The sequence below is a fragment of the Panulirus ornatus genome, chromosome 12 (assembly GCF_036320965.1).
Source record: "Panulirus ornatus isolate Po-2019 chromosome 12, ASM3632096v1, whole genome shotgun sequence".
Lineage (NCBI taxonomy): Eukaryota > Metazoa > Arthropoda > Malacostraca > Decapoda > Palinuridae > Panulirus > Panulirus ornatus.
The window spans coordinates 27,102,246-27,125,990 of record NC_092235.1 but is presented as its reverse complement, the minus strand read 5'-3'; the positions used below and the strand labels follow the sequence as shown (position 1 = coordinate 27,125,990).

Sequence of the window (23,745 nt, the reverse complement as noted above, 5' to 3'; positions counted from 1 at the left end):
TGAGTTGCTGTAGCAACAGCTGTGTGTTTGGTGAAGGGTGAGGAAGGCCAGTGTTTCCTCTGCGGAAATACTGAGGGACAGATGGTCCTAAGCTTGATTATTCTTGAGATATCCAACAGAATCTCTCTCATGCTCGTTTGATAAACTGCAGAAGAAACACAAAAAGATTAAAACAAGAGATGTAATGACATAAAACAATAGTCAAAAGCAACAGATAGCTGAAATAAAGAGAATTTATAATTTTGCATGTACAGCTACTTCCTTAATATAGTTATGTCCAATTTCTACATTTTTCCAAGTTAGCCAGGATACATGAAAATTTTAATCAATATCATTAGGTATTTATTTCTCAAACAGAATAAACAATTCTGCCCCTTACATTTGGGCCACGTAAATGTCAGTTAAAAGTCTGTATGCACATAAAGCTTTACGGTAATCTTCGAAAACTATTCAAATGTACAGTAGCACAATGTGCAACATTTCAGCATTCAACAATCATTCACATTAACCCAAACATTCCAACATTCTAAAGGTATTTTACAGCATTATCAAATGACAGGAAATAGATAAGAAGTCATACAAGCTTGATACAAGCAAATGTTTTGGAGAAACTGAGACCATGATAGTGGGAGACCCAAAACAAGGGCCAGCATTGTGAGCCAATGATGTGTAGCAGTGCTCTTATTCATTGGATTCACTGTTACCTTCTAGACAGATAAAGATAATAATCTAACAAACATCCTTTCAGAGATATGATGAAAGACTTTTTGATATGGGAAAATTATTCTATTTCAGCAGCAAACTGTACAAATTATAGGAGGTTTGTTTGTATATGTAGACTGAGAGGATTATGTGCAGTATGCTTTTAAAACAAGCTTGAGGTGATTGTTATTTCAAGTAGTGCAATACCTTAATCTCTGACCAAAACCTAAAATGGTTTTAAATGGACACATTCAATGCATGCCCTCCTGGCTACAGTGATGCAAGCAATAGCTTCTTGAAATCTCCATTCTCAAGGAGAAACAAATTAGTGAAATGCACTAAGAAGCTACAATTCTCTGAACAAATTACCCAACTCCAAAATCTTACTGTGTATGCATGCAGACCTCAGAGGTGTGGCCTAATTTTACTCTATATTACTGTTAATGGTTATAGGCATTCAGCATTTAATGCTCAAGAATCTTCTTTCCTGTGGTCTGCAATACAGTGTCTCAATATTTACAGATAATTACCAGGTTTTATTTCAATTATATTTTCGAACTTAACAGTGTCTTCAAAGTTGAGACTTCTAACTAAGCACTGTCCAATGCTTTGGAGGAATGCATTCATGCAAAATCTATTAGTGAAGCCTTGATCACCTTCCTCTTAGGTATACACAACACTTATCATATGACTGAATCTTAAACCATGAGGTAACTCATCTTGATAATGGTTTCCCTTCAAACACTTCTGAATATCACATTTAACAGGCTCCAAAAAGCAAGTCATAGTAACTAATGTCCAATGCTGGTAATCATCATTTTATTCATTTAATTTCATCAATAAAACCAGTCAAATGAACATCAGTGATGCTGTGTTGTACCAGGCATTTGTCTTCACAGCTAAATTTATGAGGTATCAATAAGTTATACAAGTGACTATCAGTGATAAAACAATGAAAACTTGCAGATGTTGAGACATTGCACTCAATAAATAAAAAGGGTAGACAAAAATTCAGACTGTAAACCTGAACAGAATTTTTCTTTATATCCCTACAATGAATTTCCAAAACATTTTGGATGAAGATAGCATGGTCCATAGGGTAGCGGTGGTGTTTTAAATTCAGTGACTGAAAAGATCTGAAGATATATTAAGTAGGTTCACTTCAGCTATTACAATAATTTGTAAAGCTAAGCAGTCCCATCATCATCATGAAAGCTGACACATCAATGGATAGAAAGAACATGGTTGAAATAATGCGTCAGAATTACACTCCATTCCAGAGAATCTCACATAACTGACTTTATTTGCATATATCAAAAAATTTCAAATTTCCAGCTGTGATAACTGTATATTCCTAAACAAGGATACAGTTTCAGCTAATAGATGCAGCTCTTACTGTGCAATCCTGACTACACCAACCAACTCTATGAGACAGTCATCTCTTCTAATTGTTCATCTAACTCATCAAGGTCCTCATCATCTTCATCAAACAATTCCTCATCTATATCCACAGCTGCTGCATCAGCTACACCAGCAGCACCTTCCTCCTCTCCCCCGACAGCTCCTGCATCTACTGCTGCTGCTGCTGCTGCTGTGTTTGCTGAAGGTCAAGAAACATATCTAATTACTACTGATGCAAAAATCAGTGAGTATATGGCAAATGAAAAGCTCCCTCATTAAAGAATGAAGCGGCATGTTTAAAACCAAAATTCACTGAACATGTGGATGATGCAAAAATTCATAATCTTTTTCATCACAGGCTTCAAAGAATCTAGAAAGTTCTCAAACATTCTGATATGATTGATTAAGGTTACATCATACAATAGGCAATCTTACCTGCATCTATTGCTATCTCTTCCTGTAGCTGCCGTAATCTATCAGGATTAGCTATAGATACATTCGATGTGTCAACTTCCTTGTACTCTGACAGAAGGTCGTTAATGCTGATTTCCTTGTACTGTTGAAGAAAAATGCATTTATGTACCTATCAAACTGCATCCGTTGACGATGCGAAAACACATACATTGTTTTCCTCATAATACCATCATGATACAAGTTCTAAGACATCACACCCTACAAACTTTACTCGCAAAACTATAGACATCAATAATGAGATTCTTATTAGTCATTATCCTCCTGAACATTCAGTAACTACCAAAATCCCAATCCCTCTAAACACTCAGTAATTACTATGGTGATCATCCTAAAAAAGTCAGTAATTACTTAAGTCATTATCCTCCTAAACACTCAGTAATTACTTGTCATTTTTCTTCTAAACACTGAGTAATTACTACAGTCATTATCCTCCCACACACTCAGAAATTACCATCATCATTATCCTTCCTCAGTCATTTCTAAAGGTACTACACCTCCCAAGTACTCAGTAGTTACAAGTCATTACCCTCCTTAACACTCAGTATCTATTACTCATTATCCTCACAGTAATTACTAAAGTCATTTCCCCCAAACACTCAATCATAATTAGTGTATTCTCTCATGCAATTAGTAATAACTACAATCATTACACTCTACACACCAGGCATTATACCTAAATAACAGTGACTGTATCCCATACACTTTAGTTAGAATACTTCCAAAAATTTTCCCAACACATTAGGTATAACATTCAGGGCTTTCCTATTAATATTCCTGTCACTGTACAACATTCATTATTCTTTAGCTATAACCCTCTCAGTATTTCAAACTTTAAACTAAAACTCAAATCAATTCTTCCCAACACTTATCATTACATCATGAATAATATCAGTATAACTCCACACATCTCACTAACTACATCTTAAATGCTCCAGTCAAGAGATTTCAAACATTCAGTTACTATACTTCAGACAGTTTAGTAACTGTACTTATAACCACTCATTTGGTAACAACATGGATCATTATGCTCTCAGTATTTGTCTATACTTGTAAAACAAGAATTTTTGTATCATACTGTATTGTCATCAGTACGATACAAAATACTACACCCAGAGCACCAAGAGTATATTCAGGATTCACATTACACCTAACAAAATAGGGAGAAATATAAATAGCATTTTTTAGAGAATTTTCTAGGTCTAATCTACTCTTCTCTAAGGGGTATACAAACAATTTCTTCACAAAATCTGGTCATTAAAATGCTAAAAAAAAAATTCAATGCCTGCAGTTACTGAGGTTAAATTACTTTACAGACTTTACTTTCATGTAATCAAAAAGGGTTAACTGTATTAGGAAACTGTTTCCAATGACCAGCGGAGATATGTGGTTAATGGGTTCCTACTTTACTTTTGCTCAACTTAACTTCAAACATTTACCAGCTTGTATTTGTTTCAAACACATAAGTACAGTTATTCCATAAATTCCCTCTTCAAAGAATCATATCAATGAATCATTCTTGGCAAACCTTGGAGTTCTGTAATATCCTGTCATGCACTCTTTTCTTCCATCTCTGGGAGACATTGCATATCATGTTCATATCATGGAGACCTTGGGATCTCTAGGGTATACTCTGCATAGTCGACGTACCACACCGTACAAACTTTTTTTCATCGACTTACCACACCGTGGCGATGGGAATGAATAAAGACAGACAGTATGAATTATGTACATGTGTATATATGTATATGTCTGTGTGTGAGTATATATATGTATACGTTGAGATGTATAGGTATGTATATTTGAGTGTGTAAATGTGTATGTATATACATGTGTATGTGGGTGGGTTGGGCCATTCTTTCGTCTGTTTCTTTGCGCTACCTCGCTAACGCGGGAGACAACAACAAAGCAAAATAAATAAATAAATAAGTAAAAACTGTACAAAGTGCAGTGCCATGTGCAGACATGAAATATCTCAGTACTTTCTCTCTGGCTTCCACTCTTTCACTATGATGGACACACAAAATCATAAACAACTCAAGAATGCACAGACACTTACTCGTCTCATAGAAAAGTGATATTACTGCTATAGTATGATCTTAAAGTAGTCAATGGTTGTGTATTAACAGGTAAGTCAGACTGAATTAAATGCACAGTTTATATAATCCTAAAGTAAAGTAACAACTCATCAGACACCACGTAAAATCATTATGTTTCAATCTTTTTTCAAGCATATTTTCTGAGATTCTATCATCTACCTATTATTATTACATTTCTTGCAAAGCTTTTACTCATAGAACACATGCAGCACTACTTCCATGACAAAGTTTTAACAGCATTCAAAAGTACTCCAGTCAAAGCAAAAGAGTCACAAGCTTTTTCTACTTCCATGAATATTGTAGACATTTATTTCTAATTCTCCTTCACAAGTCTATGTGTAAAAATCTAGTCTACACACTCTTACTCCTTCTTAAATCCACCTTGTTCTTAATCTACAAAGGTTCACTAATACTCTGCCATGATCAATCACAATCCTACCATATACTTGATAACTATTCTACAAATAGCATGATGATACTAGCTGCAATATTCTTAGACCTTACTTTATCATTCATTCCCAAAAGAAGCTAACCCTTATTGACTCAGCAGAGGTCCCTAATCAAATGATAGTGATACATCCAAATGATGTTAGCTTTCAGCAAACGTTCATATGAAAAGTATTCATGATTCAGCACTCTCCCAATGTAGATATATATATATATATATATATATATATATATATATATATATATATATATATATATATATATATATATATTTTTTTTTTGCTTTGTCGCTGTCTCCCGCGTTTGCGAGGTAGCGCAAGGAAACAGACGAAAGAAATGGCCCAACCCACCCCCATACACATGTATATACATACGTCCATACACGCAAATATACATACCTACACAGCTTTCCATGGTTTACCCCAGACGCTTCACATGCCCTGATTCAATCCATTGACAGCATGTCAACCCCGGTATACCACATCGATCCAATTCACTCTATTCCTTGCCCTCCTTTCACCCTCCTGCATGTTCAGGTCCCGATCACACAAAATCTTTTTCACTCCATCTTTCCACCTCCAATTTGGTCTCCCACTTCTCCTCGTTCCCTCCACCTCCGACACATATATCCTCTTGGTCAATCTTTCCTCACTCATTCTCTCCATGTGCCCAAACCATTTCAAAACACCCTCTTCTGCTCTCTCAACCACGCTCTTTTTATTTCCACACATCTCTCTTACCCTTACGTTACTTACTCGATCAAACCACCTCACACCACACATTGTCCTCAAACATCTCATTTCCAGCACATCCATCCTCCTGCGCACAACTCTATCCATAGCCCACGCCTCGCAACCATACAACATTGTTGGAACCACTATTCCTTCAAACATACCCATTTATGCTTTCCGAGATAATGTTCTCGACTTCCACACATTCTTCAAGGCTCCCAGGATTTTCACCCCCCCCCCCCACCCTATGATCCACTTCCGCTTCCATGGTTCCATCCGCTGCCAGATCCACTCCCAGATATCTAAAACACTTTACTTCCTCTAGTTTTTCTCCATTCAAACTTACCTCCCAATTGACTTGACCCTCAACCCTACTGTACCTAATAACCTTGCTCTTATTCACATTTACTCTTAACTTTCTTCTTTCACACACTTTACCAAACTCAGTCACCAGCTTCTGCAGTTTCTCACATGAATCAGCCACCAGCGCTGTATCATCAGCGAACAACAACTGATATATATATATATATATACATCACTACACTATATATCATATGGTCCACTACGGAAAATGTTGCCAGCTTCCTGAGAGCTGCGGGAGTCTTATGAAGATAAAAGGGACTCCTGGGGAAGGACATGAATAAATAAGTACATTCTATTCTCTCTTTCAATATCTAATACTTACCTCATAATCTTGCTCCTCATCCTCCTCAGGGTCTCTCCCAAGATTGTGCACATCAAAGGACTCATCCCCCTCTTCCAGGTCGTCTCCTCCTGTCGCCAGGTTAGGGTTGAATGTAAACATTTCCCGACCAGACAGCTGTAAAATGTTTGCAATGTATAGAAAGAGAGCTTTTGAATTGAGCTGAAAAATAAATGCACAGAACCTTTTCTTTATCAAAACATCTAACCTAATTTTCTGAGGTACTATTAATCATAATGCTAATATGCTGTCTTCATTTTCAAAACCATCTTGTGGAAAATAAGAGAATTTCTGTAAATCAGATTTCAGTAACACATCTCCATACATTCTAGTATGGGAAGCACAGAAAAATGCTGATAAATCTGTTGCCTGGTTTGGATAATACAACAAAAGGTAGGTATATTTTTCATACTTATTCACAGTTTCCCATGTAAGTGCCAGGAACAGAAGAAGAAATGGCCTAATTTGCACACATCCACTGTCTAACTCTCTATGAGGCAGGAACAAAAGAAGCAAGGGGTAAGGGAAACCATGGAGGAGAAGGAAGGATGGAATAGAGGAAGCTTTGAGGTATCAGAGCCTGAACATTCAAGGGAGCAGATGGCATGCACAGGACAGAAAGAACTGGAGTGATACATTATATGACATTGTAGCATGCTGTTAATCAGCTGAACCCGGGGTTATTAAGTGTTTAAGTTACACCATGGAAAAATCTATGTGGCTTAACTGTTTAGGAGTCTTTTGTTTTGACACGATATACAAGAGTGAGACAAAGGATGAATGCAAATGAAACTGTTTTTCATTTGTTCTTTATGTTACCATGTGTGGGTCTGTGGAGCCTGGATATGGATAGGGAGCAGTGGTTTCAGTGCATTACACATAACAGCTACAGACTGTGTGAATGAATGTGGCCTTTTTTGTCTGTTTTCCTGGTGCTACCTCGCTGAAGTTGGGGGTAGCGATGTTGTTTCCTGTGGGGTGGGGGTAGTGCTGGGAAAGCATGAAGGCAAGCAAGTATGAATATGTACATGTGTTGAATACATATGTATATGTCTATGTATGTGTATGTATATGTTGATATGTATATGCATGTATGGGTGGATGGGCCATTCTTCGTCTGTTTCCTGATGCTACCTTGCTGACACAGGAAACAACAATTAAGCATAATAAATAATGATAAAAATTGTGTAACAAAAAAAGCAAGAATTTTTCAGCAAGTGAACTGACCCCAACAGTCCGGGTGAAAATCAACAGAACTGGAGTAAAATTGAGAGAGATCTACAGTACACAAGAGTAAGAGTTAAGTCTGTCCATATATGGTGCGAAAAATAGAGTATCATCAGTGCAAGAACAAAGGCTATAACGAAGATTCACTTTTTAAATACTACACTTTCATCACTTCATCTTGAAAAGCAAGTCTAAAGTTTGCTAACTTTGTTTTACCTAATCTGATTCTACAACATCATTACAATATGCCCTGCCACATGGAAATGAATTACTTAACACTATACATTACATCTGGATGCCTAATATATTCTTCTTTCAAGGAGCTGACCTTTTGTAGTTCAATCTGCACTTGATTTGCATTGATTATGTATTAATCCTCATTAAATCACAACAAAACAATGAAAAAACAAGAAGCACCAGTGTTATCTAATGTTGTGCCACAATTTGAAAATGAGGGAGTAACAGCTACTGCACTTAATAACTTGCAAAACTTGGTATGACATAATATTAATCTTTGTCTAATACATTATCTTATAGATTTGAATTTCCCATCATTCACCACAATTGAATTATTGCATTTAAAATGTTCTTTTTTTTAAATGAATATGCAAATTCACACAATTACATGCCCCCAAATCAAATCAGTTCATCTTCTCTACTGGTAGCAACTGGAGGGTAAATATAAAGTTTCAACAATTAATTGTTCTTGTGTTATTTTGTAAGCAAGAGTGTCCACACAAACATACATATGCAAGGATGACAGCATAATATCCTGCATGCATTATGACAAAGAAAGTTCGAAAATAAGCAACTTAATAGACTACTGCTATTCCTTGAACTTCGCTCACTTTTTCATATTTGATTGTGGTTTCCCACATTAGCAAGGTGGAACCCGGAACAGACAAAAAAAGGCCACATCTGCTCACACCCATTCTCTAGCTGTCATATGTAATGCATCAAAACCACAGCTCCCTATCCACATCCAGATCACACATACCTTTCCATGGTTTACCCTGGATGCTTCACATGCCCTGGTTCAGCCCATTAACATCACATCAACCCCAGTATACCACATTATTCCAACTCACTCTATCCCATGCAAGCCCTTCAACTTCCTACGTGTTCAGGCCCCAATCGCTCAACATCTCCAATTTGTTCTCCACATTCTCCTTGTTCCCTCTACTTCTAACATACATATCCCCTTTGTCAACCTTTCCTCGCTCATTCTCTCATACATCCAAACCATTTAAGCTAACCCTCTTCTGCTCTCTCACCAAACTCTTTTTATTACCACACATCTCTCTTATCCTTTCATTACTTACTCGATTAAACCAATTCACACAACATAATGTCCTCAAAAGTTTCAATTCCAATAAATCCATCCTCATCCCCACAGCCTTATCTATAGCCCATGCTTTGCATCCACATAATATTGTTGGGACTACTATTCCTTCAATCATACCCATTTTTGCCCTCCCAGATAATGTTCTCTCTTTCCACACATTCTTCAGGATTCTAGGAACTTTTGCTCCCTCCCCCACCCTATGACTCACTTACACCACCATGTCCACTCTCAGTTACCTAAAACTTCATTTCCTCTAATTTTTCTTCATTTAAACTCACTTTCCAACTAACCTGTCCCTCAACCTTACTGGACCTAAAAACATTGCTTTTAATCACATTCACTCACAACTTTCTCCTTTCACACACTCTTCCGAACTCAGTCACCAACTGCAATTTCTCACTTGAATCAGCCATCAGGACTGTACCATCAGCAAAACAACTGACTCACTTCCCAAGCCCTCTCATCCCCAACAACCTGCATAATTGCCCCTTTCTCCAAGAGTCTTGCATTTACCTCCCTCACCACCCCTACTCCACACCAATCTGCACTTGGAACCATTCATTCATCTGTCTTCCTACCTGTATACAAACCTTTCAACCTACATAAAAACTTCTCTGCCTCTAGCAGTTCTCCCACACCATACATTCTTAAGTACTTCCTCAAAGCATCTCTATCAACCCTATCATATGCCTTCTCCAGTTCCATAAATGCCACATTCAAATCCATCTGTTTTATCAAGTAATTTTCACACATTCTTTAAAGCAAAAACCTATTCCACACATCCTCTAACACTTCTGAAAACACACTGCTCCTCTTCAATCTGATGCTCTGTACATGATTTCACCCTCTCAGTCAATACCATCCCATAAAACTTATTCCATTCATGCTTTTTTGACCCAATACCACTAACAGAATATGAACACATTCCAATTAATGATTCAGAATTTTTATGTTCATACTTTTCATGAAGTGAAAGTTATAAACTTTTTCAAAAAACGAAAAAGAAAAAGATAAAACCTAAAAAATGCAGAAACCTCACCAGCCATGCATGCAACTGCTCAGACATCAGGCAAAGAGCAAGAAAGTCTTGCCTACGTGAAATATTTACTGACATAAATATTCCTTGCGCTACCTCGCAAACGCGGGAGACAGCAGCAAAAAAAAAAAAAAAAAAAAAAAAAAAAAAAAAAAAAAAAAATTCTGTTTTGTATTACTTAAATAATTACTTTTCATGCCTTTAGTATTTATTTAAACATTTATCTGTGATCTGCATAAATGTATTTAATTCATATCTTTATCATCTACTTAGGGAAGGATAACTGAAAATTATCAGCCACGAACACTGTCAATCTATAACATTATGCTCATGGGAAAAATCATTTTGATATATGGTTTTTGCCTTACACTCACAGTTCCATGAATGCAGCTCAAGTGTAAAGAGTAGACAAGTTGTATCTGAGTCTACCACTGCAAGCAGTTGGTTACAATTATGCTACATAAGCTGCTGAAATATTTCAAGTGCCAAGCAGGAAAACTTCTCGGTAACTGATATCCATCATATACCAAGCTTCCTCTGCAGTGGTATTTACTGCCCAAAACATTTGGATACAAGCCTTACTAAGCCTATCTACAATTTCAAATGTAGCTGTAAGAAACAAATCTTTCAATATTCTTCTTTCTTTCTTTCTTTCAAACTATTCGCCATTTCCCGCATTAGCGAGGTAGCATTAAGAACAGAGGACTGGGCCTCTGAGGGAATACCCTCACCTGGCCCAATTCTCTGTTCCTTCTTTTGGAAAATTAAAAAAAAAACCGAGAGGGGAGGATTTCCAGCCCCCCGCTCCCTCCCCTTTTAGTCGCCTTCTACGACACGCAGGGAATACGTGGGAAGTATTCTTAATCCCCTATCCCCAGGGATAAAAACAAAGTTATTATTATCTATTATACCAGATCGATGTTTCCCAAGTCAGCGAGGTAACGCCAGGAAAAGACGAAAAAAGACCCATCCACTTATATACATAAATATAGGGGGTGACTGTGTTACTGACTTGTTGGTGAGGATATTCAATGTATGTATGGTTCATGGTGAAGTGCCTGAGGATTGGCAGAATGCATGCATAGCACTAATGTATAAAGGAAAAGGGGATAAAGGGGAGTGTTTAAATTACATGAAGTGTTTTAGATATCTGTGAGTGGATTTGGCAGCGGATGGAACCATGGAAGCGGAAGTGAATCATAGGGTGGGGGAGGGGGGGAAAATTCTGGGAGCCTTGAAGAATGTGTGAAAGTCAAGAACATTATCTCGGAAAGCAAAAATGGGCATGTTTGAAGGAATAGTGGTCCCAACAATGTTGTATGGTTGCGAGGCATGGGCTATGGATAGAGTTGTGCGGAGGAGGGTGGATGTGCTGGAAATGAGATGTTTGAGGACAATATGTGGTGTGAGGTGGTTTGATCGAGGAAGTAATAATTGGGTAAGAGAGATGTGTGGTAATAAAAAAGAGTGTGGTTGTGAGAGCAGAAGAGGGTGTTTTGAAATAGTCTGGTCACATGGAGAGAATGAGTGAGGAAAGATTGACAAAGAGGATATGTGTGTCGGAGGTGGAGGGAACGAGGAGAAGTGGGAGATCAAATTGGAGGTGGAAAGATGGAGTGAAAAAGATTTTGAGTGATCGGGGCCTGAACATGCAGGAGGGTGAAAGGCGTGCAAGGAATAGAGTGAATTGGAACGATGTGGTATACTGGGGTCAACTTGCTGCCAATGGATTGAACCAGGGCATGTGAAGCATCTGGGGTAAACCATGGAAAGTTCCGTGGGGCCTGGATGTGGAAAGGGAGCTGTGGTTTCGATGCATTATTACATGACAGCTAGAGACTGAATGTGTACGAATGGGGCCTTTGTTGTCTTTTCCTAGCGCTATCTCGCACACATGAGGGGGGAGGGGGTTGTTATTTCATGTGTGGCGAGGTGGCGATGTTACTCCAACTATAACATCACTACCTTGTATCAACCTAAAACTCACTATGTTAAAAGGTTGAGAAAAAGAATGAAAGCAGAGGGAAAGCAAATGGAGGATACCTACCTGCACACCACAATAAGAATTTGCAATTGTGGCAGGGCTTGTATGTACGAGGAAAAAAATAATTGTGGAAGCTGAGGAAAACAAAATGAGAGGGAAAGCAGATTGAGAGGATGAATAAAAAAAGGTTAACAAAAGTGAATGGAAAGGGAAACAGGAAAGGCAGAGACAGGAAAATGCACAGGCGATGGAGACTCATGGTGACTGAGGGATTCTAAAGCATCATTTATTTAAATCAGCATTACGCAGCCATTCTTCATATTTTCATTATGATCCTGAGGATTCACTAACTCCATGATTGATGTTAAGGGCAGTTACTCTCATGTACTTACTCCAAAATCCTTTCCTGCATGATAATCTTTTTTCTTCTTCTCCGAGTCTTTTTTCTCTTGATCTTGCTTCTCTTTAAGCTTCCTTTTTTTCCAGGCTAAGAAGGTCTCTAAAGTAACTCTTGTTGTGTTGCTGCCCAAGGCAGCTCGTTCACGCTCCACAAGGTCTTCAAGACTGATATCTTCTTTCATTTTTTCCATTTTCTTGCGGTCCTGAAAAAATAACAGGCTATATGTATATGTATATACGTGTGTGTACAGGTACATAATATTCATTTTTTTTTTTTTTTTGATTTTCCAAAAGAGGGAACTGAGAAGGGGGCAAGGTGAGGATATTCCCTCAAAGGCCCAGCCCTCTGTTCTTAACGCTACCTCGGTAACGCGGGAAATGGCGAATAGTATGAAAGAAAAGAAAGATGTATGACAACTTTTTGTATATAACTGCTTCTCCAATCCTGTGTGAAACAGCATTAGGAAGACAAATGATAGCCCCATTTGCACACATACACTCTCTACCTGTCCTGTATGTTGCAATAATACTTGATTGCACCAGACACGCCTTAAACATGACTCCATGGTTTCCCCAAAGTGCTTCTTGTGTCTTGGTGCAGCACATTAGCAACATGTCACTTACCAATATACCACATCAATTCAATGCATTCTATCCCAAGCACCCCATTCACCCTCCTAAATGTTCAGGCCATGATACCTTTAAGTCTTCTCACTCCATCCTTCTAGTTCAGGCCATGATATCTTTAAGTCTTCTCACTCCATCCTTCCAGCTTCTTCTTGGCCTCTCCTCTGTCAGACTTTCTCAACTTCTGACATGTAGATCCTCTTGGTCAGTCTTTCTTCATTTACCCTCTCCATATCTCCAAACCATTTCAACATCCCTTAGTCAGACCTCTTTATCAGACTGCAGTTACTACCACACCTTACTCTCACACTGTCATTTCTAACACAATCACTCTGTCTCACATCACATATTGACCTTAGGGAATGCACTTCCATCACAACCACTCTTTTCTGTTCTTATGCATTTACAACTCATGACTTAAACACCGACAGAACTATGACTTCAAATGTACCTATCTTTGCCTAAGAATCTAGATACTGAATTGTCCTTCCACATATTCCTCAATAAAGCCAGGACCTTAAAAATTTCTTCCATACTGAGACTCAATTCAGCACCCATGGGTCCATCCACTGAAATGACCATTACCAGATACATGAAGCAATACAATTCCTACAGGTCCTCCCAATTCAAACAAAATCAAACTCCCATGTCTCATCCTTTTGCTTCATCTTATTAACTTACTTTGTTGACATTAACTCTCAAGTTCCTCCTCTCACACACACTCCAGAATTCAGAGCCAGGTTCTGGACTCTCTCTCTGCAGTCTGCACCCAGAATTGTGTCATCTTCAAGCAGCAACTGACTTACCCACCAGATAAATCTTCCCCCAGCATACTGTAGATCCATCCCTCATTCTAAGACCTTCATATTCACCTTTCTCACAACTCCATCCAAGAAGAGATTAAACAGCCATGGTGACATCACACATCCTAGATGAATATCCAACTTCAACTATCTTTTATTGAAACCTATCAGCCATTTTCAGCCTCAGCACAGTAAGCAGGAAGGGACAAATGAGCCTTGGAAGAAAATCTTGCTCAAGTCCTTTTGGAAAGTAATAACAGAGAAAAGGATGATTTCCATCTTATAACTCCCACTCCTCATAGTCACCTATAACATGCAAGATATTCAAGGGTAGTTTTGTTTCTCCTCTATCCCTAAGATCTATTATATTACATATTCACAATATGTTACTCTTATCATCAGCATGTCCTCTCCTATCCTAATCAACATTCCCTTATAAGGTAAAAACCCTCCCCTTTTTGTATTTCAATTTCTAAAAGTGGAAACAGGGGAAGTAGCCAAGCAGAGAATGATTATCCTCCCCAATGGACCAGACTGGGGTGTCAATATGAGAGTATGTACATAAGATAAAAAGAAAGGAGAGATAGGTAATATGTTTGAGGAAAGAAACTTGGATGTTCTGGCTCTCAGTGAAATGAACCTCAGGGGTAAAGGGGAATGGATTGGAAATGTCTTTGAAGTCAGGGGTTGGTGAGGGAAAAGAACTAAGTAAGGAGTAGCACTGTTGTGGGAGTGTGTGATATAATGTAAGGAAGTAAATTCTAGATTGATGTGGGTAAAACTGAAAGTGGAAAGCAAGAGATGGGTGATTATTGGTACTTATGCACCTGGCCACGAGAAGAAAGATCATGAGAGGCAAGTGTTTTGAAAGCAGCTGAGTGATTGTGTCAGCAGTTTTGGTGCACAAAACTGGGTATTAGTGATGGGTGATTTTAATGCAAAGATGGGGTGAGAGAGTGTCATTAAATTTTAGGGAGAATAAAAAGATGTTCTGGAAGGAGGTAAATAAAGTGCGTAAGACAAGGGAGCAAATGGGAACTTTAGTGAAGGGCACAAATGGGGAGGTGATAACAAGTAGTGGTGATGTGGGAAGGAGATGGAGTGAGTATTTTGAAGGTTTGTTGAATGTGTCTGATGATAGAGTCGCAGATATAGGGTGTTTTGGTCGAGGTGGTGTGCAAAGTGAGAGGGTTAGGGAAAACGATTTGGTAAACAGAGAAGAGGTAGTGAAAGCTTTGCGGAAGATGAAAGCCGGCAAGGCAGCAGGCTTGGATGGTATTGCAGTGGAATTTATTAAAAAAGGGGGTGATTGTATTGTTGACTGGTTGGTAAGGTTATTTAATGTATGTATGACTCATGGTGAGGTGCCTGAGGATTGGAGGAATGCGTGCATAGTGCCATTGTACAAAGGAAAAGGGGATAAGAGTGAGTGCTCAAATTACAGAGGTATAAGTTTGTTGAGTATTCCTGGTAAATTGTATGGGAGGGTATTGATTGAGAGGGTGAAGGCATGTACAGAGCATCAGATTGGGGAAGAGCAGTGTGGTTTCAGAAGTGGTAGAGGATGTGTGGATCAGGTGTTTGCTTTGAAGAATGTATGTGAGAAATACTTAGAAAAGCAAATGGATTTGTATGTAGCATTTATGGATCTGGAGAAGGCATATGATAGAGTTGATAGAGATGCTCTGTGGAAGGTATTAAGAATATATGGTGTGGGAGGCAAGTTGTTAGAAGCAGTGAAAAGTTTTTATCGAGGATGTAAGGCATGTGTACGTGTAGGAAGAGAGGAAAGTGATTGGTTCTCAGTGAATGTAGGTTTGCGGCAGGGGTGTGTGATGTCTCCATGGTTGTTTAATTTGTTTATGGATGGGGTTGTTAGGGAGGTAAAGGCAAGAGTTTTGGAAAGAGGGGCAAGTATGAAGTCTGTTGGGGATGAGAGAGCTTGGGAAGTGAGTCAGTTGTTGTTCGCTGATGATACAGCGCTGGTGGCTGATTCATGTGAGAAACTGCAGAAGCTGGTGACAGAGTTTGGTAAAGTGTGTGGAAGAAGAAAGTTAAGAGTAAATGTGAATAAGAGCAAGGTCATTAGGTACAGTAGGGTTGAGGGTCAAGTAAATTGGGAGGTGAGTTTGAATGGAGAAAAACTGGAGGAAGTGAAGTGTTTTAGATATCTGGGAGTGGATCTGGCAGCGGATGGAACCATGGAAGCAGAATTGGACCATAGGGTGGGGGAGGGGGCGAAAATTCTGGGAGCCTTGAAGAATGTGTGGAAGTCGAGAACATTATCTCGGAAAGCAAAAATGGGTATGTTTGAAGGAATAGTGGTTCCAACAATGTTGTATGGTTGCGAGGCGTGGGCTATGGATAGAGTTGTGCGCAGGAGGATCGATGTGCTGGAAATGAGATGTCTGAGGACAATGTGTGGTGTGAGGTGGTTTGATCGAGTAAGTAACGTGAGGGTGAGAGAGATGTGTGGAAATAAAAAGAGCGTGGTTGAGAGAGCAGAAGAGGGTGTTTTGAAATGGTTTGGGCACATGGAGAGAATGAGTGAGGAAAGGTTGACCAAGAAGATATATGTGTCGGAGGTGGAGGGAACGAGGAGAAGAGGGAGACCAAATTGGAGGTGGAAAGATGGAGTGAAAAAGATTTTGTGTGATCGGGGCCTGAACTTGCAGGAGGGTGAAAGGAGGGCAAGGAATAGAGTGAATTGGAGCAATGTGGTATACCGGGGTTGACGTGCTGTCAGTGGATTGAATCAAGACATGTGAAGCGTCTGGGGTAAACCATGGAAAGCTGTGTAGGTATGTATATGTGCGTGTGTGGACGTATGTATATACATGTGTATGGGGGGGGGTTGGGCCATTTCTTTCGTCTGTTTCCTTGCGCTACCTCGCAAACGCGGGAGACAGCGACAAAAAAAAAAAAAAAAAAAAAGTAATGTGACAACTGAGGGTGTAACTGGTTCACATAGGGCATTCAGGGTTATGAATGGAAATGGTAAAGAACCTGTGGAGTTGTGTGCTGAAAAAAGGCTGGTGATTGGGATTACCTGGTCTAAAAAGAGAGATATACACAGCAGGAGGTCAAGAGGAAGGTGCAGGGGTTGAAAAAGAGGACATATACGAGTTGGGGTGAGAAAGTATCATTAAACTTGAGGGAGAATAAAAAGGTGTTTTGGAAGGATGTAGATAATGTGCAAAAGACAAGAGAACAAATGGGAACACTGGTGAAAGAGACAGAAGGGAAGTGATAACAGCTAGAGATGAAGTGAGAAGGAGATGGAATGAGTATTTTGAAAGATTGTTAAATGTATATGATAACAGAGTGGCAGATGTAGGGTGTTTTGGTCAGGGTGGTGTGCAAAGTGTGAGTTAGGGAGAGTGGTTTGAAGAGAAAAGAGGTGGTGAAAGCTTTGCAGAAGATGAAATCTAGTAAGGCAGTGGGTATGGATGGTATTGCAATTAAATATATCAAGAAAGGAGGTGACTGTGTTGCTGATTGGTTGGGAAGGATATTCAATGTATGTATAAATCATGGCGTAGTGCCTGAGGATCGACGGAATGCATGTATAGTGTCACTGTACAAAGGCAAAGGGGATAAAGGTAAGTGTTCAAACTACAGAGGCATAAGTTTGTTGAGTATACCTGGAATATTGTATGGGAGGGTAATGACTGAGAGGGTGAGGGCATGAACAGAGCATTCATATACAGGAGGAGCAGTGTGGTTTTAGATGTGGTAGAGGATGGGAATCAGGTATTTGCTTTGAAGAACATATGTGAGAAATACTTGGAAAAAGAAGGATTTGTAAGTGCCATTTATGGATCTGAAGAAGGCATAAGATAGGGTTAATAGAGATGTTTTATGGAAGGTATCAAGAATACAAGGTGTGGGTGGTAAGCAACTAGAAGCAGTAAGAAGTTTGTATCAAGGGTGTAAGGTGTGTTTACAAGTAGGTTCATGAGGGAGGCAAACGTAAGTCTTGGAGAGAGGGGCGAGAATGCAGTCTGTTGAGCATGAGATGGCCTGGGAAGTGAGTCAGTTGTTGTTCACTGATGATACAGCACTGGTGGTTGATTCAAGTGAGAAACTGAAGGAGCTGGTGATTGAGCTTGGAAAAGTGTGTGAGAGTAGAAAGTTGAGAAAGAATGTGAATAAAAGTAAGGTTATTAGGTTCAGCAGGGTTGAGGAAAAAGTTAGTTGGAATGTACATTTGACTGGAGAAAAATTGAAGGAGGTAAGTGTTTTAGATATCTGGGAGTGGACTTGTTAGCAAAGAGACCCATGGAGGGAGAAGTGAGTCATAGGGTGGGGGAGATGGAAAAGGTTCTGGGAGTGATGAAGAATGAGTGGAAAGAGAGAACATTATCTCAGAGGGGAAAAATGGGTATGTTTAAAGGAATAGTAAATCCAACAATATTATATGGTCATGAGATATGGGATATAGTTAGGGTTGTGTGGAAGAGGATGGATGTGTTGGAAATGAAACGTTTGAGGAAAACATGTGGTGTGAGATGGTTTGATTAAGTAAGCATTGAAAGGGTAAGAGAGATGTGTGGAAATAAGAAGAGTGCATTCGAGAAAGCAGAAGCAAGTGTGTTGAAATGGTTTGGACCTATGAAGAGAATCAACAATGAATGGTTGACAAAGAGGATATATACATCAAAAGTGGAGGGAAAAAGGACAACCAATAGACAAAATTGGAGATGGAAGGATAGAGTGAAAAAGAATATGAATGATCAGAGCCTGAACATGCAAGAAGGTGAAAGGCATGCACGAAAATAGAGTGAACTGAAATGATGTGGTATGATGGGGTTAATGTGATGTCAATGGACAGAACCACAGCACATGAAATGTTTGTGGTAAACCATGGAAAGGTCTGAGGGGCCTGGATGTAAACAGGGAGGTGAGGTTTCAGTGCATTATGCATGAGAGCTAGAGAATGAGTGAAAGTGGATGTGGCCTTCCTTCGTCTGTTTCCTGAAGCTACTTTGCTGATGCAGGGGATGGCAATCAGGTGTGATGGAAGAAAAATTAATGCATTTATCTTTTTTTCCTTTCCTTCAGGCATCAGCACTGTTTCCTGTGGGGCAGGGTGGTGTTGGGAATGGTCGAAGGTGAGCAAGTATGTAAATGTGTATATATGTGTATGTATATGTATGTGTATATATGTCTATGTACAAGTAGGTGTGCTATGTATATATATATATGTGTAAGTGGATGTGTCTATCTTAGTCTGCTTACTAGCACTACCCAGCTAACCCTGGAAACAACGATGAAGCATGAAAAAAATAAAATTTCATGAGAAAAAAAAGATGTCATAATATCAGAATCAGCACTGGTGGCTAATTCATGTGAGAAACTGCAGAAGCTGGTGACTGAGTTTGGTAAAGTGTGTGAAAGAAGAAAGTTAAGAGTAAATGTGAATAAGAGCAAGGTTATTAGGTACAGTAGGGTTGAGGGTCAAGTCAATTGGGAGGTAAGTTTGAATGGAGAAAAACTGGAGGAAGTAAAGTGTTTTAGATATCTGGGAGTGGGAGTGGATCTGGCAGCGGATGGAACCATGGAAGCGGAAGTGAATCATAGGGTGGGGGAGGGGGCGAAAATCCTGGGAGCCTTGAAGAATGTTTGGAAGTCGAGAACATTATCTCGGAAAGCAAAAATGGGTATGTTTGAAGGAATAGTGGTTCCAACAATGTTGTATGGCTGCGAGGCGTGGGCTATGGATAGAGTTGTGCACAGGAGAGTGGATGTGCTGGAAATGAGATGTTTGAGGACAATATGTGGTGTGAGGTGGTTTGATCGAGTAAGTAATGTAAGGGTAAGAGAGATGTGTGGAAATAAAAAGAGCGTGGTCGAGAGAGCAGAAGAGGGTGTTTTGAAATGGTTTGGGCACATGGAGACAATGAGTGAGGAAAGATTGACCAAGAGGATATATGTTTCGGAGGTGGAGGGAACGAGAAGTGGGAGACCAAATTGGAGGTGGAAAGATGGAGTGAAAAAGATTTTGAGTGATCGGGGCCTGAACATGCAGGAGGGTGAAAGGCGGCCAAGGAATAGAGTGAATTGGATCGATGTGGTATACCGGGGTCAACGTGCTGTCAATGGATTGAATCAGGGCATGTGAAGTGTCTGGGGTAAACCATGGAAAGTTCTGTGGGGCCTGGATGTGGAAAGGGAGCTGTGGTTTCGGGCATTATTACATGACAGCTAGAGACTGAGAGTGAACGAATGGGGCCTTAGTTGTCTTTTCCTAGCGCTACCTCACACACATGAGGGGGGAGGGGGATGTTATTCCATGTGTGGCGAGGTGGCGATGGGAATAAATAAAGGCAGACAGTATGAATTATGTACATGTGTATATATGTATATGTCTGAGTGTATATATATGTGTACATTGAGATGTATAGGTATGTATATTTGCGTGTGTGGATGTGTATGTATATACATATGCATGGGGGTGGGTTGGGCCATTTCTTTCATCTGTTTCCTTGCGCTATCTCGCAAACACGGGAGACAGCGACAATGCAAAATAAATAAATAAATATAAATATCAGACTCCATTTCATGTTACACTTGTTATCTTGGCTTTAATCATAATTCTCTCCTTGCAGTCATAAACACTAAGCACCAACAGCAAGAGCTAAAATACCTGTTCAACAAACTTAATGCATTTACTTATAAGGTGAATACCAAAGTCAATACAGCAGGATAAACTGCACCATCCAATGTTTCTACAAAATGAATTGTTACAGATCTGGTAGACTTGATCAATGGTGAAATGACTCACCTTCTTCAACACAAATCCTGGAGGTAGGGCATGACGATAAATGCAGCCAACTCCGTTTGGACAATCCCAAAACCAACCATATTTTCCATTTTCTACTGCATCTAAGAAGTATTTACAAACCTGTAGATGAGAAAAATGCTTAGTGAATACTTATCATTAACTACAGCAAATAAGTAGAAACAAGCAAAAAATTACCAGTACAAAACTTTGCTACAGCTTCATCTTTCCTTTGATAACAAGAGGCCAGCTGCTGTATGACAAGCTGCCACATGAAATGTTAAATAGTCACAATGCAGTGCCTTCATGTTTCCCATTTTTTTATCAATCTAATGTAAGGAAAATGTTCAATATGTATGATATTCCATGACTTTTAAGGATATAACAGAATACTCATATCTATATAGGAATATTCTTTTTCTTTCTTTTTCTTTCAAACTATTTGCCATTTCCCGCATTAGCAAGGTAGCGTTACGAACGGAGGACTGGGCATCTGAGGGAATATCCTCACCTGGCCCCCTTCTCTGTTCCTTTTTTTGGAAAATTATATACTCATATTCCTAAACCATGGAAAGTTGTGTGGGGCCTGGATGTGAAAAAGGAGCTGTGGTTTCGGGCATTATTGCATGACAGCTAGAGACTGAGTGTGAACGAATGGGGCCTTTGTTGTCTTTTCCAAGTGCTACCTTGCACACATGAAGGGGGAGGGGGATGGTATTCCATGTGTGGCGAGGTGGCGATGGGAATGAATAAAGGCAGACAGTGTGAATTGTGTGCATGGGCATATATGTATGTGTCTGTGTGTGTATATACATGTGTACATTGAGATGTATAGGTATGTATATTTGCGTGTGTGGACGTGTATGTATATACACTGTGTATGGGGGTGGGTTGGGCCATTTCTTTCGTGTTTCCTTGCGCTACCTCGCAAACACGGGAGACAGCGATAAAGCAAAATAATAATAATAATAATATTCCTATGAGTCCACGGGGAAAATGAAACACAAAAAGTTCCCAAGTGCACTTTCGTATAATAATCACATCATCAGGGGAGACACAAGAGAGAAATATAAGTCAGTTGATGTACATCGAAGCGACGAAGCTAGGACAACATTTGGTAAACATGCGATTGTCCAAGACATACAACGAGCGTTCATAAACTTATCATTTTACAAATTTTATCAACAATAAAGTTATCTAATTTGTATAGACCATCACTAATATTAAGATTATAATTCTTTGTGTATTTAATGACAGAAGATTCAATTATTTTTCTCGTGGTCACAGAGTTTAAGTTTAAGTTTAGCATATACAGAAAACCTACCAATGTATGCTCATATATCCATTATTACTCATCTCAACATGACAGAGTTAAATTATCATCATTTCAATCTATGTTCCTTGGGGCATTACGTATTTGCAGTCCAGAGTTTATCGATGATGAGTTTGAGAAGATATATTCTATTGGATCCAAGTTAAAGTACCCTAGATCTTTCATTGATAAATCCCTTAAGTTAGCAAAGTATTCACTTTATAGAGTTGAGTCCAAACCTCTCATTGACACCAAGAGTCTTTTAGTTCTCCCTTTTAATAATAATTTTACTTTACTTCCCATGTTGCTTAAATCCTTTAATGTAAATGTTGCCTTCAGCAACAATAATACTATAAAGAATATCTTAATCAGGAATTCACCAGAAAATTCTCTTGGACGCATCTATAAAATGCCATGTGGAAATTGTGACAAATTTTATGTTGGGCTGACTGGTAAGGATCTTTCTGTTAGACTTAAGCAACATAAACATAGTATAAGAACGGGACAAGAATCAAATGCCTTGTTTAATCACGAAAAGTACGATCATTGTACTGACTGGTGTAATGCCATCTCCATCATTAACTCTAACTCTATTACCACGAGAAATATCACTGAATCTTCTCTCATTAAATACACAAAGAATTATACTCTTAATATTAGTGATGGTCTATACAAAGTAGATAACTTTATTGTTGATAAAATTTGTAAAGTGATAAGTTTATGAACGCTCGTTGTATGTCCTGGACAACCGCATGTTTACCAAATGGCGTCCTAGCTTCGTGTCTTTGATGTATATCAACTGACTTATATTTCTCTTGTGTCTCCCCTGATGATGTGATTATTACACGAAAGTGCACTTGGGAACTTATCATGTTTCATTTTCCCCATGGACTTATAGGAATATCTTGATCAAGCGCTGAATTGTGATCCTTTCCAATATATATATATATATATATATATATATATATATATATATATATATATATATATATATATATATATATATCCTCAATAAACTTTTCACTGCTTCTAACAACTTGCCTCCCACACCATATATTCTTAATACCTTCCACAGAGCATCTCTATCAACTCTATCATATGCCTTCTCCAGATCCATAAATGCTACATACAAATCCATTTGCTTTTCTAAGTATTTCTCACATACATTCTTCAAAGCAAACACCTGATCCACACATCCTCTACCACTTCTGAAACCACACTGCTCTTCCCAATCTGATGCTCTGTACATGCCTTCACCCTCTTAATCAATACCCTCCCATATAATTTACCAGGAATACTCAACAAACTTATACCTCTGTAATTTGAGCACTCACTCTTATCCCCTTTGCCTTTGTACAATGGCACTATGCATGCATTCCACCAATCCTCAGGCACCTCACCATGAGTCATACATACATTAAATAACCTTACCAACCAGTCAATAATACAGTCACCCCCTTTTTTAATAAATTCCACTGCAATACCATCCAAATCTGCTGCCTTGCCGGCTTTCATCTTCCGCAAAGCTTTTACTACCTCTTCGCTGTTTACCAAATCATTTTCCCTAACCCTCTCACTTTGCACACCACCTTGACCAAAACACCCTATATCTGCAACTCTATCATCAAAGTTGTTAGAAGCAGTGAAAAGTTTTTATCGAGGATGTAAGGCATG

At 39.0% G+C, this 23,745-nt stretch overlaps 1 protein-coding gene across 1 annotated transcript in view; it reads right to left on the bottom strand.

Annotated features, from left to right (window-relative positions):
• Window positions 1-329: 329 nt before the first annotated feature.
• The window catches only part of LOC139751934 (zinc finger CCCH domain-containing protein 15 homolog), a 35,550-nt gene continuing 12,134 nt past the window's right edge, over window positions 330-23,745 (bottom strand). The window contains exons 5-9 of the mRNA XM_071667637.1: window positions 20,763-20,882; window positions 12,539-12,748; window positions 6,537-6,671; window positions 2,539-2,659; window positions 330-2,302 (exon numbers count right to left, since the gene is read on the bottom strand). Coding sequence (XP_071523738.1) covers window positions 2,127-2,302; window positions 2,539-2,659; window positions 6,537-6,671; window positions 12,539-12,748; window positions 20,763-20,882 — 762 coding nt within the window. The 3' untranslated portion in view covers window positions 330-2,126. The remainder of the gene's footprint in view (window positions 2,303-2,538; window positions 2,660-6,536; window positions 6,672-12,538; window positions 12,749-20,762; window positions 20,883-23,745) is intronic.